The 14,941-nt window shown below is 38.1% G+C and overlaps 1 protein-coding gene across 1 annotated transcript in view; it reads left to right on the top strand.

The window, feature by feature from the left end:
• The window catches only part of MED12L (mediator complex subunit 12L), a 328,770-nt gene extending 316,799 nt beyond the window's left edge, over positions 1 to 11,971 (top strand). Inside the window, exons 44-45 of the mRNA XM_074963764.1 lie at positions 5,035 to 5,116; positions 11,141 to 11,971. Of these exons, the coding sequence (XP_074819865.1) occupies positions 5,035 to 5,116; positions 11,141 to 11,193 (135 nt within the window). The 3' untranslated portion in view covers positions 11,194 to 11,971. The remainder of the gene's footprint in view (positions 1 to 5,034; positions 5,117 to 11,140) is intronic.
• The last annotated feature ends 2,970 nt before the right edge of the window (positions 11,972 to 14,941 follow it).

The following is a 14,941-nucleotide window of genomic DNA, read 5'->3' as shown; positions in this document are numbered from 1 at the left end:
GATGTGACCCATGTCTTTGAGCTCATAAAGTAATAGTGATTGTGACATGTACCGTACAGCTAAACAAGCTGTGACCAGGGCCTTTGAGTTTGGCAGAGAAAGTATTAATCATCTAAGGTCTTGTCTACACTGCTACTTACAGCCCTGAAACTTTCTTCGCTCAGGGGTGTGAAAAAACACCCCCTCCCCCCCAAACAATGCAAGTTTCAGTGCTGTAAAGTGGCGGTGTAGATAGTGCTACAGTGTTGGTAGCTGCGCTCCCGGTGCTGGGAGCTATTCCTCTTGCGAAGGTGGTTTATTACAGCTCCGGGAGAGCTTTCTCCCAGCACTGGAGCCGCCACTACACAGCCAAAATCAGCTGTGTAGACACACCCTTAGAGGCAGAATCACTTCAGGAGGTGCAACACAGCAGGACTAGCCTATCAAGGAGGAATTAACATACTAGCAAATCTCAGGGAGAGAGCTGGGGTTGGAGCTGAGAGAAGGCAAGGGTGGAAATTGCTCCTTGCCCCAATTTCAAGATGCCTGAAATAAGTCAGAGTTAACACTGGTTTGGAACCATGGCTGAGGGCAGCCTAGTATCGCCTGCCACGGCCTTCAAAGCACTGGATCTTCTTTGTATTTTCTTGACCCTGAAATACACCTCCCAGCTGTCTTTTACCTGCAATAAGCACAACACAATGCTCTACATAAAATAGATTTTTAAACAATTAAAATGATCTTTTGTGCCCTGAGAGTTTTTCAGAGTGGCTGAAAGGTGCTTCTGAAAAGGAGGAGAGAGCCTCTTTTGTCTCCTGTGAGCCCAGGAGGCTTCTGAATCAAACTCAGACCTGAAGTGAAGAGAAACTTCCTAGCTTATTCAGAAGGACCATACTGGTTCCCAGAGGCTCAGTCTAATCACTGAAAGGACCCTTTTAAAATTTTTTGCAGCTGTGTCGCTAAAAGTCAGGTAGCGTAAATGCTGTTTATCGGCACTTTTGCCGACAAAATACTTCCACCCCCTACAAGCGGGGTTCGCGTTGTTGACAGGAGAGGGTTCCTGCCGGCAACGAGCTTTTACACTGCCACTTGCCACGGCAAAACTTTTGTCTTGGAGGGGAAGAGGAGGGACTTTTTAAAGCACCTGTGAACAACAAAAGTTTTGTTGTTCAATTGGCAGTGTAGACAAAACCCAAGTGAAGATTGGACTGTCACCTAATGATCTGTTCAAGCTGTATTGTCTGTGTCTGATCTACCGTGTGCTGCTTGAGCAAAGACTTTCTGAAAGTAAAATATATTAGACTATGGAATTGCAGTGGTGGTATAGCTGTGTGGATCCCAGGATATTAGAGACACAAGGGGGTGAGGTAATATTTTTTACTGGATCAACTTCTATTGATGAAAGAGACAGCTGTGTAGCTTGAAAGACAGAAGTTGGTCCCGTAAAAGATATTCTCACCCACCTTACCTGATTAGACTATAGAAAGCTTTTGAAGCCTCATTGCTTTGGGCATCTAAAACTTTCTAGACTATGTCAATCTAATTTAATGTAAAGAAACAATCCTATATTGGCTGGTGGGGCTATATCAGGGCTGATAGAGTACATCTTTACCATATGTCACTTCTTTGCATTTGAGAAACGTTTTTAAAAAACCACCATCCTCCTGGGAAATTACTTCAATATTGGGAAATCCTACTGATGGTCTGCTTAATGTACTTTCATTATAGTAACTTTTGAAGGCTAACAGTGATGGCTGATGTGCTAAATTAAATATCAAGGATACTTGCAAATACAGGGAAAAATCCTGTGACATGTTTTGTTACTAGAATTTGGGCAGTTACCTTTTTGTTTTAAAACACCTCAACCTGCATGAAGATATTTTTATCTCCTGAAATAAATGTATATTTTAAGGTTTATTTTGGCCCTTGCTGTTCTGTCTCCTCAATGACTTTTAGGTCTTAATCCTACAATAAGATGATGATTCTTTCCCTGCTCCTACACTGCACTTAAGGACATGCTTAAAGGTAAGCACATGCATAGCACTTAACAGATGTGCTTAAGTGCTGTGTAAGATCAGTGACAAAGTGCTCAGCGCTTTGTAGGATTGAGCCTTAAAGAGCAATTACCCAAATTCTGGTCTCAGTTACACTGGTATAATTCAGTGGACATTCTCTGGATTTACAGCACTATAATTGAGAGCAGAGTTTAATCCAGGGACTTTACAGATAGCCTGAGCCTGTTATACTGTATATTATACCCAGTGATAACTGAATTTTAATGTGATTTATAAATTATTCTTTTTTCTGCCAGTTTTCCTAGCTTTTTCCTTGCTCTTATGTCTGAGACATAGCCATTTATAATGAAGCTTTGAGATAATGCCATAACTACAGAATTAAGATAGAAAAACTCTTTCCAAATATACAGTGAATATTCATGGCTTGTTTTGTTCATTTAGGGCCCAATAATACAGCCATTTCCAAGATCTCCTTGTGTGATTAAGGGGTTACAGGAATGGGTCCTTAGTCTTTGGAAAACTGAAAGGAAAGTATCACTTTTAAAGAGAGGTTTGGCATAATGCAAACATCAGTGTAATGGTAACTCATTAAAATACATAAACCATTGTAACCTCTTATTTTACCATGTAAGAATAAAACTCAGGTTTTACCAATTGAAACTATTCAGAATAATAACCTTTTGAAGTAAAATGTCAGTGGTGACAAAACCACACCATGATCCGTATTTACTCAGTTTCTCCCATTCTGTAATTTACCTTCTCAAGTTGCTATGAGTTGCATAAGGAACATCTGGAGTTGGGAGCACATGTTGTTGTTGTTCTAATTCAGCAGCTTGATTTTAAAAGATATATATATATATATATATATATATATATATATATATATATATATATATATATATATATATATATATATATATATATATATATGATCAGCTACCTACAGATAAAAGCTCTTAACAGAGAACAGTTTTCTTTAGAACTGCAGCCAGAAGCTTGGAAAATAAAGTGGTGCTGGTCCTGCTGTGTGTGTTAATCTGAAACCCAGACTCCTGTGTAGAAGGGCTGGGAAGCAATGCATGTTGATGGAGAGGCTAATTTAGGGCCAAATTCTGATCTTGTGTCAGTATAGATACAGAGTAACGTCACTTAAGTCAATGGAAGAACATTGGTCTAACCCCAGAGTAACTGAGAGCAGAATTTAGCCCTTAAGATTTATTTCCCACCAGTTTTCTATTGGTGTAATTCCATTTACTTGAAAGAATTTGCACCTGATTCTCCTCCGCATAAGCAAGATCAGAATCATGCTCATCACTGTTATCTTGTTTCATATGGGCAGAGTTGGTCTGATCCTGAAAGGTGCTGGGCATCCTCAGTTCCCACTGAAGTCAAAGGGAGTTGAGGACACAAGCACCACCTAGCAAGTTGTGTGCAGAACCCTGGAGGATCAGGCCATTTTGTGCTTATCTTTAATTTCATTTGGAGTAGTGTCATGGTGGAAAAAACATCATTCCCCCTCCCCCCACCAGTACCAGAAGTTTTTGGTCAAAACATAATTGGTATTTACAAATGATACAGTCAAAACCAACAGACCTTTTTATCAGCTTTGGACAGGGCAGATGATCAAATCACTTTAAAGTACTTTCCTGGATGAATGCTATCTGCTGCAAAGGTAGGAAAGATGGATGGTCTGTTTGTAGAAGACTGAATCTATGCCTTGTGTCTGCCTGGATGCATGTGTGATATCTTATAACCCAATAGGAAATTTAGAAGATTCCAGAGACTGAGGAAAGCACATAATTTATTGTATAAACGTTAACACTTTGTTCCATCTGTATTCACTATTTATTACCAACAATTTTGTCATGTTCTGACATCATTGATCTCCAGAAATGTCTCTTTCTAGTTGCTTTTGCTTTTGTTGCCAATTGCATATGGGATTTTCAGGAAGTGAGAAGGTTTTCTTTTCTTTTTACAGTTAACACTTAGGGAAACTGAAAAGAAACATCTGCTTCTCCCTAGGGTGTGATAGGAGAGTCTGAGCAGTTTTGACTTCCAGAATGTGAAAGACATATATGTATAAATGCTCCAAAATTATCTCTCTCTCTCTCCAAGGAACAATAGTCTCGGTGACAGCAGGGTCAGCACAAGCTCCAGAACTTCACTGGCGCATTTTGTTTTGTTACATAGAATCTTCTGTCTCCTCATCTGCTATTTTCTGTACATGCCCAAAATCTCTATTATTGGGTTTGCAGTGCTTCCTAGCATCTACACTGCAGCTGGGTGTATGCTTCCCAGCTTGGGCAGATAGACAAGTGCTAGCTCTGCTTAAGCTAGCATGTTTTAAAAAAAAAAGGCAGTGTAGCTGGGGGTAGCAGGAGTGGCAGCTTGGGCTAGCTGCTTGAGTATGTTCCAAGGTTTCTGGTGGATTTGTATTCAGGAAGCTGCCCTTGGCTACACTGCTATTTTGAGTGCACTAGCTCAAGCAAACTGGAGTGTCTGTCTACCCGTGCTGGGAAGTAAGCTCCCAGCTGCAGTGTAAACATACTAGTGACAGCAGTGAGACACCAGAGATTTGGAGACAAACTGGAAATTAAAGAGAGATGATGGAGGAGGAAGGGAAGAGAGTCTGGAAGAGGACCTGGCCAATTCTCCTCCTCCTCCTCCTCCTCCATTGTCTTCAATAACAACACAAGAGGTGCAGTTCCCTTGAGCGCCATTGTGATAGCTGTTTGGGAGGTCTTTTCACGGTATTATACATATTTAGTCCTGCTGTTTATTACTAACTGCTTACTACTCAAGCCAGGGATTGGTGAGCCAGATAGTCCAGGAAGGATTTCCTGTTTCCCCAGTTCATTAATACCTATATATACTGTTATATGTTAAATTCAGCATGCTAGTTGTTTTTTAATATATAGATATAATATAAACCTTCGCTTTCCCTTTGTGTGTTTTGAGAGAGGCATAGACCATACTCCTTTGATAAGACATTGATGTGTCATTCTGAATTGTATGAGCATTTTTCATCTTCCTGTTGCAGTTTCCAAGACAAGGTTTGCAGCAGACACAGCAGCAACAGCAGACAGCTGCTTTAGTCAGACAACTCCAAAAACAGCTCTCTAGTAAGTATGCCTATCTATAAGAGGCATCTATTTTTCTGCAGTTTCCTTTGCATATTTCAAACAAGAAACATGAAAAGTAAGTACATCATCCTATTGACACCTTCAGTTCTGGTCTCTAGTAAAAGGACAGTTCTGAAAATGATGTAATGGCAAACACTGAAGATCAGATTCTGGATGTGACTCAGTACCAGTGCATCCATTGGTTCCCATAGGTCTGAACAGAAGCACCAAGTCATTTTCAGGATTGGGGCCTGGATGTTTGTCATCCTGAGTTCAGTCAATGTTATTTTCTCCTTTCATGTCCTATTTTCAATTGTGGGGATAAATCAGGAACATAATTGCATTGAATTTTTTCCTTGTTTTTCTCCAGCTATTTCTTGCTCACGTTTCAAACATTGTATTGACAAATTTATTTTATTATTCAAAACAATTATAAGTGTGTGCAATCAAGGCCAGTTTTTTACGAAATTTTTCATTTTTTGGAAAAATTTCTTAATGGTACATTTAAAAAAAATGAAAACAAATATTTTTATTGTTTTTGTTTGATTTGAAATAGTGGGAAAATTTCCACTCTGTTTCCTTTTCCTTTTTCCGGTTTTTTCTTTCTGGAAAGTTCAGCACATTTAGAGAAAAAATATTTTGAATTTGGGTTTTTTATTTCCCCCAGCACATTTTTTTTTACCCTTTTTTCCCCACTGGAAAAGTTTTGAGGAAAGTGGAAAAGAAAAAAAACCTAACATTTTGAATTCCACATCCCTCTTTTCCCCCCTCTCTGGAAAAAATGGCAAAAAAAAAAGTGAGGTGGGAAATAAAAAATGAAATTCTTCTAACTGAATTGAGATTTCTCAAAACAAAATGTTTTAGAAAAAAATGTTTTGAGTTTTTTCACTGAAAAAAACTGCTTTTTGAACAAAACAAAAAACATTCGTTTTCGTTTGAAAATTAAAATTTCAACCACCATTAGTGTAGAGACTTCCTTTCAAGAGACTGAAAAGGTTAAGATTTTAGTTTAGAGTGGAGATGAATAAGAAAGTTATGTAACATATCATAGTATTTAGAAGATAAATTGGGTGCATCTCTCCAAGAACAAGGTTACAGCCAGTGAAATTGAAAGGCAACAAATTAAAAACCGATAAAAGGAACTACCACTTTACACAGCACATTGACCGCCTCTGGAATTTATTGACACATAACATTATTGAGGTGAGCAGTGTTCTGAAAGGGTATGAGAGTTGTATGTCTAGTGAAAGCATCCCCATTTACATTACATAGGATTAAAAAATGTATATGGAATGTAATGCCCCCTTATGGTTCAGGGTGTAAACCAATGAGAGAGTGATGGGGGTTAGAAAAAACATCCCTCATGGGCAGGTTATTCCATTAGGGATGTCTTGCACCTTCCTCTTCAGTAGTGTCAGAGACAAGATATCAGACTGTATGCCCCCGGTCTGATCCAGTATGGCGATTCTTGTGTTGCTAGATAAAAATATTACAATTTACTGCAATCATTTTTTAAAAAAAGCTTAATTCTCCAGGACAGGTTGTAAATGTAAGATATAAAATAGTGAGTATGCGGCCTGCTATGATTACCAGGAATTGGAGCATTCAAATTTCCAGTGTTGTACAGTGCCAGTGAATTACCCATATTCCATGCCTAGAGATCTTTATTCATCTATTTTTTAAACAGAAGCATTATTTCAGGAGGACCAGTCCCTATGAGAACTGAGGATAGAGTCTCTAGTTGGAAAAAGATATGCAAATAAATTACTATTCAAAGACCTGATCTGGATAGATTCTGAGCACTCATGTCTCCTGTGGAATTCCAGCCAGAGCAGAGGTTGCTCAGACCAGATCAGGCCCTACATTTTTCGAAGTAAGCTTGTGATTTTTTGGTCAGAATACTAACTTGATGGATTGATTAAAAATTTAAAATACAATGTCACTATTTTCATCTTTAAAAAGTGTTCAAAACATAAACAAATCTTTATTCATTGGCAGGCTTTTCATAGAAGTTTTGATCTGACTGTAGTAAGCTAGGTGTCAACCTATTTGTTAATGGAGTAGCCAATGCGGCAGATAAATGTATTCTCCTGTTGTATTAATTTAAATGGAATGTATGGACCTAAGGTGTTAACTATAACTCAGTCACTGTCTAACATTAAACAGTGTTAACCAAGATCCAGGGTTTGGTATACAGAGACCTCACCCTGCTTAGCACATGACACCCACTATTAAAAATCCTTCTAATCTTTTATTAAACATAAAGGAAAGAAGGAAAAAAACAGTTAAAGCATTTGAAATGTGAAGTATTAAATTAGGCCTTTGCTTTAACAACATCCCTTGTTCCCTTTCCCTTTAGCTGGAGAGAATTTTTAGAAGGGAAAACCCCCTTGTTGACGGTCTTTTAGATGATGATAAAGTTAGTAATAGCTGTCCTTTTGCGGAAAAGAGAAGAAGTTAGTTGCGATGGGCTGGAGCTGCTGCTATTGTGTTTAACATCTGATCCCATTTTATCCCAAGTGGTGGTATGGGATTTGACTGGAACTGGTAGAGTGGCAGTGTCATTTGGGTCCCTCTCTTTGCCCTGGTCTGGTCATGACTTCTCCCAGGATCAGGACAGTGAAGGTGTGGGGTCCCAGGAGAGGGTGTGGGGGTGGCAGTCAGGATGGTGAAGCTTGTTCCAGTAGCCAGTTTTTCTCCCAAAGTCTCTTTCTTTAAGGACCCACAAAGGGAATGGTGGCCACAATAGTCCATCCCATTATTATTTTGTCACCAAGTAGGTCTGTTTTCTGACACACCGATTTTTGGTTCAAAGATTTCTGATTCCACACTTAATTTGTTTACTATACATGATCTCAACCCATACCGAGTTATATCAGTAAGGCCCTTTTGTTTGTATATCAGTCTTTGTCTCCTTTTATACCTTTTCCCATTAACATTTGTTGTTATAGGTTATTGTGACAGCTTATGAACATGTACTCACGTTTTTCAGTTAGGGTAAACTTATCAGCCCAATTATCACAACACCCCTAAAGTCAGGACTGCAGAATGGACTTTCACTTGGGTCCCAGAGGAGAACTGTTTTTCATTACTAGTTAAGAAAAGCATTTTGACAATTCCATTATTTTTTCTAACAAATTGCAAGTATCAACATCCTGCTAGATTAAGTATGCGTGATTAAGTAATATTGCTTTGAATGGCCTTATTTATGTTATGCAGAATACTACGATTCCAGGATTGCTTTATATTCAAGATATCAATGCTGTGGAACTGCTATGGTTGGGAGAAGCTCCCACCTGTTGAGTGCTGGAAATTTTTTCTCTAAACTACTTGCAGGAAAAAAAAGAAGAGAGAAGAATAAATATTGTCTATTAGTAATAGCCAATTTAACTTCATAATCTGTGAATTTATAGTTGGTCCATAGAATTTATTTTCCCCTCAAATCCTTATCCATAAGGTTCAAACGGGGGAAATAGAGGTGGTACAATACTTACCAGTCTGCAGTCCTACATTAGCTGGATGTTCCTGACTTAAAAAATCATGGGTGAAATCCTTACCCCACTGAAGTCAATTGCAAAGCTCGCATTGGATTCACTGGGGTCAGGATTCCACCCTTTCAGTGAAAGCTCACTTGATATCTTTTTTTCTTTGAGATTACAAATTTGGTTAATAAAAGTAATAGAGCTGATGTAATAGACTTCTGTAAGGCAGTTGACTTGGTACCAGATGACATTTTGATTAAAAACATAGAGCAATATAAAGTTAACATAGCACACATTAAATGGATTAATAGCTGGATAACTGATAGGCCTTCAGATGTAACTCTAAACAGGGAATTGTCATCAAGCAGGTCTCTTTCCAGTGGGGTCCCACAGGGATTGATTTTTGGTTCTACGCAATTTAACATCTTTATCAGTGAACTGGAAGAAAATATAAAATTATCACTGATGAAGTATGCAGGTGACACAAAAACTGGGGGAGTCATAAATAATGAAGAGGAGAATAGGTCACTGATTCAGAGCAATCCAGACTATGTAGTAAACTGGATGCAAGCAAACAATATGCATTTTAATGTGGCTAAATGTAAATGTATACATCTGGGAACAAAGAGTGTAGACCATACTAATAGGATGGGGAGCTTTATCCTGGGAAGCAGTGACTCTGAAAAAGATTTGGGGGTCATGGGTGATAATCATCCAAATATGGGCTCCCAGTGCAACATTGTGGCCAAAAGAATGATTCTGGAATGCATGAACAGGGGAATCTTGAGTAGGAGGAGAGTGGTTTTTTGACCTCTGTATTTAGGACTGGTGTGACCGCTGCTAGAATACTGTGTCCAGTTCTGGTGCTCCCAGTTCAAGAAGGATGTTGATAAATTAAAGAGGGTTCAAAGGAGAGCCCAAAAATGATTGAAGGATTGGAAAACATGCCTTAGAGAGAGAGAGAGAGACTCAACTCGCTCAATCTATTCATCTTGACAAAGAGAAGGTTATGGGGTAATTTGATTACAGACTACAAGTACCTATATGGGGAAAAAATATGTAATAATGGGCTCTTCAGTCTAGCAGAGAAAGGTATAATATGATAAAATGGCTGGAAGTTGAAGCTAGACAAATTCAGACTGGAAATAAGGCATAATTTTTTAACAGTGAGAATAATTTACCAACAGTTATGGTAGATTCTCAATCACTGACAATTTTTAAATCAAGACTGGATGTTTTTCTAAAAGATATGCTCTAGAATTATTTTGGGGAAGTTCTATGGCCTGTGTGATACAGGTCAGACTAAAGGATCACAATGGTCCCTTCTGGCCTTAGAATCTATCAAATAGGCCCCAATCCTGGAAATACTAACATACTTTACTTTATTATCATGAGGAGTCATATTGAAATCAATATGGCTACTCACAGTAGTAAAATTAAGCACATCTATAAGTATTTGCAATCCTGGGGCCTCAGTGACGAGCGAGTCTAACATTACACTTGTCAACATTAAGTTTTAGAGGAAACACCCCAGCAATAGTAATTAATAATTGAAAGCAGTTCATACCTTTTGAGTCTATAGTGTTTCAGTCTGTCTACAGACTCAGGAAACGCTTTTGTACTGGTTTACATTTGGAAATTTTCCTTCAGATGATAAGAACTAGGAATTTTTCTTCATGTAGGAAGGGACGAAAGGATTACAAAAGGGGATAAGGCTTCCAAGAGATTTTTCTTGCAAAGATTTTTCTCCAATATAGGGTTGAGTGGTACCAGTGTTTGTTCATCCACAAATTCTGCTGATTCCCTGATGGTCCAAAAGCCACTAGTTGTGTCCCCATTGACCATGACTCCACTGAAGTCAAACTGCTGTAGGACAACCCTTGCCTGCTTAAAGGCAGGCACATCCCCACCATGCAGAAGGCACAGCACAAAGTTAATAGGGTCTGGGACTATATTATCTTTTCTCTCAAATCTCCATATGATGGGAGGGGGCTTAAGTGTATCCACACTCATCCTGGCGACTTGCAGGGTGTTGGAAAAGGATAGGATACTTTCTTGGAAGCACTGAGCCACCCTTTCAGAGAGGGGAAGTGTGATCCACATGTGGATCAGGGAAATACAGGTGCGGAGTCCTCCCTTTTTTTAATGAAAGGTTAAATGCTGCAGAAACTGATGAGACCATCAAAGAAATGTGGGTTATCCAGGAAAACAAGTGTTACAAAATAGTTGCTTTTAACTTTTATTGTTTTAGTCATCTCATTTGCTTGCACGTAATTATTGTTTGAAAGGTCATCTTAAGGGCCCATGCTGGAATCCTGGGGCAGGCAAAACTCCCCTGGAATTTTGTTTGTGGTGGGTGTGCAAAATCCAGCCCTTAATTTGCAACTGTTCAGCCTTCAAAAGTCCTCATTTTCTGAATGGATTGCTCTGACCCTTGTTTATTGCTTATTATGGTGATTTGAAATATAGGTATTTATTCATGTATAATTTTGTACAGCACACACAACACACGTAAACACTTTGCTTTATTTTTGTTATTTAGGTAACCAGCCACAACAAGGGGTTAACCAATATGGGCATTCTTCACACTTCTGAATCTGGAAGGTGGAATCAAGATGTAGTGTTATGTTTGCACTGAAGAAAAATCAAAATTCAATGCACTAGTTATTGCTAGAAAGCAAATTTTTAATTTTTTTCTCTTTAATTTTTTCAATACGTATTTTTTGTGCTGCAATTGATGTGAATATGTAACTAAGTGAAAGTTTTTTGGTTTTTTGGGGTTTATTTTTTGCATTTAACTGGAATTAAATGTATGATTTGTGGGCCTATTTAAAGAACACAGTTGTTGCAAAGAATTTGGTGCTTTTTAGGGTACTGTTACTTTAAAAGGGTTAAAGAATGTTGGATTTATTTATTTGTGGGAAACATTTTTTTCTTTTTTTAAGAACTGCACTGGACCAAACTACTGATTTGAAAGGCACTTCCGATTTTGGCATAAAGATTGATTTGTTCATTAAAGTGTTCTCCTTAGTTCTTCAACAGTAAAATAAGCATTGATTTAAATCATATTAATTTTGACTGTTTGTAATTTTCATAAGCACTTTATAAAGTTCTTTGTTTAAAAGTACCCAATTTTCTCTTGCTTTCATTGTGGAAAGAAGGTGCTGAAGTGGGTTTCTTGCTTGTATTAGAACTTCCTAAGATTCATCTAAAAAGCTACAATGTAACATTAATAAACCTACTAGAAGTAGCTGTGCTTCACATTTTTCTTTTTAATGCAAATTTCATTGGCAGTGAGGGTACAAAATGTGGTAACAAAAGCCTGAATAGCCACAACAGATTTTGCTTTAAATCGTTTAGGGCCTGAACCAAGTCCTGTTGAAATCTGATGGCAATATTTCCATTGACTTCAATGGGAATTGAATTTCTGGGTCTCGTGCTAGGTTCAACAAAAGTCTCTTTCCAGCTTTTGCCCTTTGGAAGCTTGTGCCAGGGTCAAAAAGCCCCGCAAATCCCTTTTGATGTTGCCACAGTGCTCTAGCTGGGCCTCGCATATATTGAACTTGACCTAAATGAGTTCTTCCTCTAATAGATGTATTTATTATTTATTTTGTATGGTAAGTACTTAATTTTTTTAATTTAATTCTTAATGTTGGGTGATAGTCTTGGTTGTGTAATGCATACTGCATTTATACATTTGGTGCAAAAGCACAAGTTATACATTACATTTATTATAAAGAGATATAACTATTTTAACTTTGTTCAAGTATGTGGTATATTTGCTCATATTAGAGTAAAAAAAATCAGTAAATTTACTATGGGTCCATGTAATTTAAGAGTTACTCCATATGATATTTTTTTAGAATTAGATGCACAAATTTTGAATGTGAAACCTGCAGGGCATTTCAAAATATATGGGAATTTTGTTCTCATGTTCTGTATTAACTCATCTTTTAATTTGCCATAATATAAGTGTACTGTGTAGTGTCATAGTCAGACTTACATTGAATAGAAGAGAGTCAACACTCAGCAAGCATTGTAGAACTGTATGACAGCCCAGATAATTAAATTTTCATAAACAGTTTAGTGTGGAAAATCATAATATCAGTAATTTGTATCTAATTCTGATTTCCACACTGCAAAGTCTTACCCATGAAAACAACCAGTAGGATCGGTCAGCATCTTTACTGAAATAAAATTCTTGTGAACTGCTTTGTACACTGTCAAAATTATTTAGCTCAAAAATTCTTCACTTGACCATCTCAGCTTGTATCAAAAGAGAGAGGCCACTCATTCCACTAAATGAATAGGTTGTCTGTTTTGAAAAGTTAACATGTACCTGTACATTTATTTTCTTCTTTTTTTTACATTAGGTATTTCAAAAAAAGCCTGATGAAAGTCGATATCCCTGTCCTTTCAAGTGACTGCATATTACTAGAATAGTATCAACCACAGAAAAGCAGACTTAAGACCAGTTTCTGTCCTCAGCCACATCCACACAACACCACTGACTACAGTGGGGCTTCATGGTTTTAGCTGAGGGCAAAACTGGGAGGTGCATGTTTACTTAGTAGAATTTGTTTGTTTACAAATTAATGGCATTGAAAGCGTCAGACGCAAAATACAATTTTAACTTTAATTTTTCTTTCGGAGCAAAGACTTAAAACTGTGTTAAACAAAAATAACCTAGATTACCATATAATCAATGTTCAGTGGTCCCCGGGGACCTAGTCAGCAAAAGGCTGCCTGTGCCTTGCAAAGCCCCAGAAGGTCTTGGGTCCTGACTCTGCCTGAGTCAAAGTTATTCAGCAAAAAAGATCAGGTTGAAACAAAAGCTCTTTTAAAAACAAATGAACAAGCTTGCTACTTTTTGATCCTAAGGTTTTGGAGCTGGCTAGGAAGCTCATGTAAATAACTTCGCCACCAACTCATTGTTCCTAGTTACTTTTAACCTCTCAGCAAATCAGAGTAACTGTCGTGTGTGACCACAATTAGGAAGACTTATTAACACCATATTAGTGGCAGGTCTTTGGATAGTTCTAATTTTTGCTGCTTTTTCGATGAAAATGCGTTTTGGTTTCCTGTGCACTAGGATTACTTCCCTTCACTGTCCCTTGAATGATTTATAATGGGAGTGAAATTTTTGTTAATCCTCTGGGCCACTGTCCTTTAATGCTCTTCACTGGGGACTAAAGACATTCCTGAGATTAAGCAAACAGACCTATTTAATCCAGCAAATTTTCCTCTACCTCTCTATCAGTACTAAGGAAGGAACAAGCAGCTATCATATATGTGGCTGATCTCAGGAAGTGATTGATCCACCACAAAACAGTCAGTCATGCTTTAGGCTGTGGCCTCTTTTTAAAGTTCTTCACCAGCTGACTAAAATTTAGTCAAATGGGGTAGAATCTGCACTCAGATCTTGGAAACATCCTGACCGTGTTCTGAGTATCAAGAGCCTGCATGACCTATGGATTAATTCAACAGATGGGTTGGGGGGGGTGTTGCTTTGTTAGTGTACAGGGGTTTCTATTATTGGGCCTTTTTAATGTGTAATCGAGCTATACCTATTTTTTCAATGATAGTTTTAAATATTGTATGACATTTTGCTGATGTAAGGTACTAGGATGGTATTACATGATAGGAACTGCTCTACACCATTTCCTGTATCTAACAGATTTTCTGTGGTTACTGCTAAAGAGGCATTAATTTCTACTCTGCAATCTATGATCCCTGTTGGAAGGGATCACAGAGCTCAGGTTACGGGCACGGGAACCAGTCGCAGCAAAACCAGCCTGCCATATTGCTGGTGTGGAAAGGACCTCGAGGAGTAACACTGAGGGGCTTCTGCTCCATGCATATGTCCCAAATTTGTGAGTTTAGGCCCAGCATTCCCTGCAAATACTCAGGTTCTGCATTGGTGTTGGAGCTGTGCCATGAGCCTACATTAACACCTCTCTTAGAAAGACAAGTCCGTTAGTGACTTAAGCTTTTGAGGTTTATTTGCCCCAGGGAGTCCAAAAATCTTCTCCGGCGCAGAATGCGTTTTTTCTGTTGAAAAGGGGCTTTCTCCTGAATTTGCAGGAGGCAGATGCTTGGGAAGACTATTTTCTATTTGACTGAGCCCCTTTCATTCTGAATTCCAATACAAATTGATGCACTTATTTTTTTAATTTGATTTAATTAGAAGCTGAGCGTGTGGTGAAAGTGACATTGTACCAAACTACTCTGTTTTAATAAGCAGGTTTTGTTGCTTTTGAATTTTTAAACAAAGATTAATAGAAACCCTATTGTCCATTTAGAGAGCATTATTAAATCATTTTGTATTTCTCCTACTGCCCTG

Source organism: Natator depressus, chromosome 9 (genome assembly GCF_965152275.1).
Source record: "Natator depressus isolate rNatDep1 chromosome 9, rNatDep2.hap1, whole genome shotgun sequence".
NCBI classification, from domain to species: Eukaryota; Metazoa; Chordata; order Testudines; family Cheloniidae; genus Natator; species Natator depressus.
Note: the sequence above shows the minus strand (reverse complement) of the source record. Positions and strands in the feature narration are given on the sequence as shown.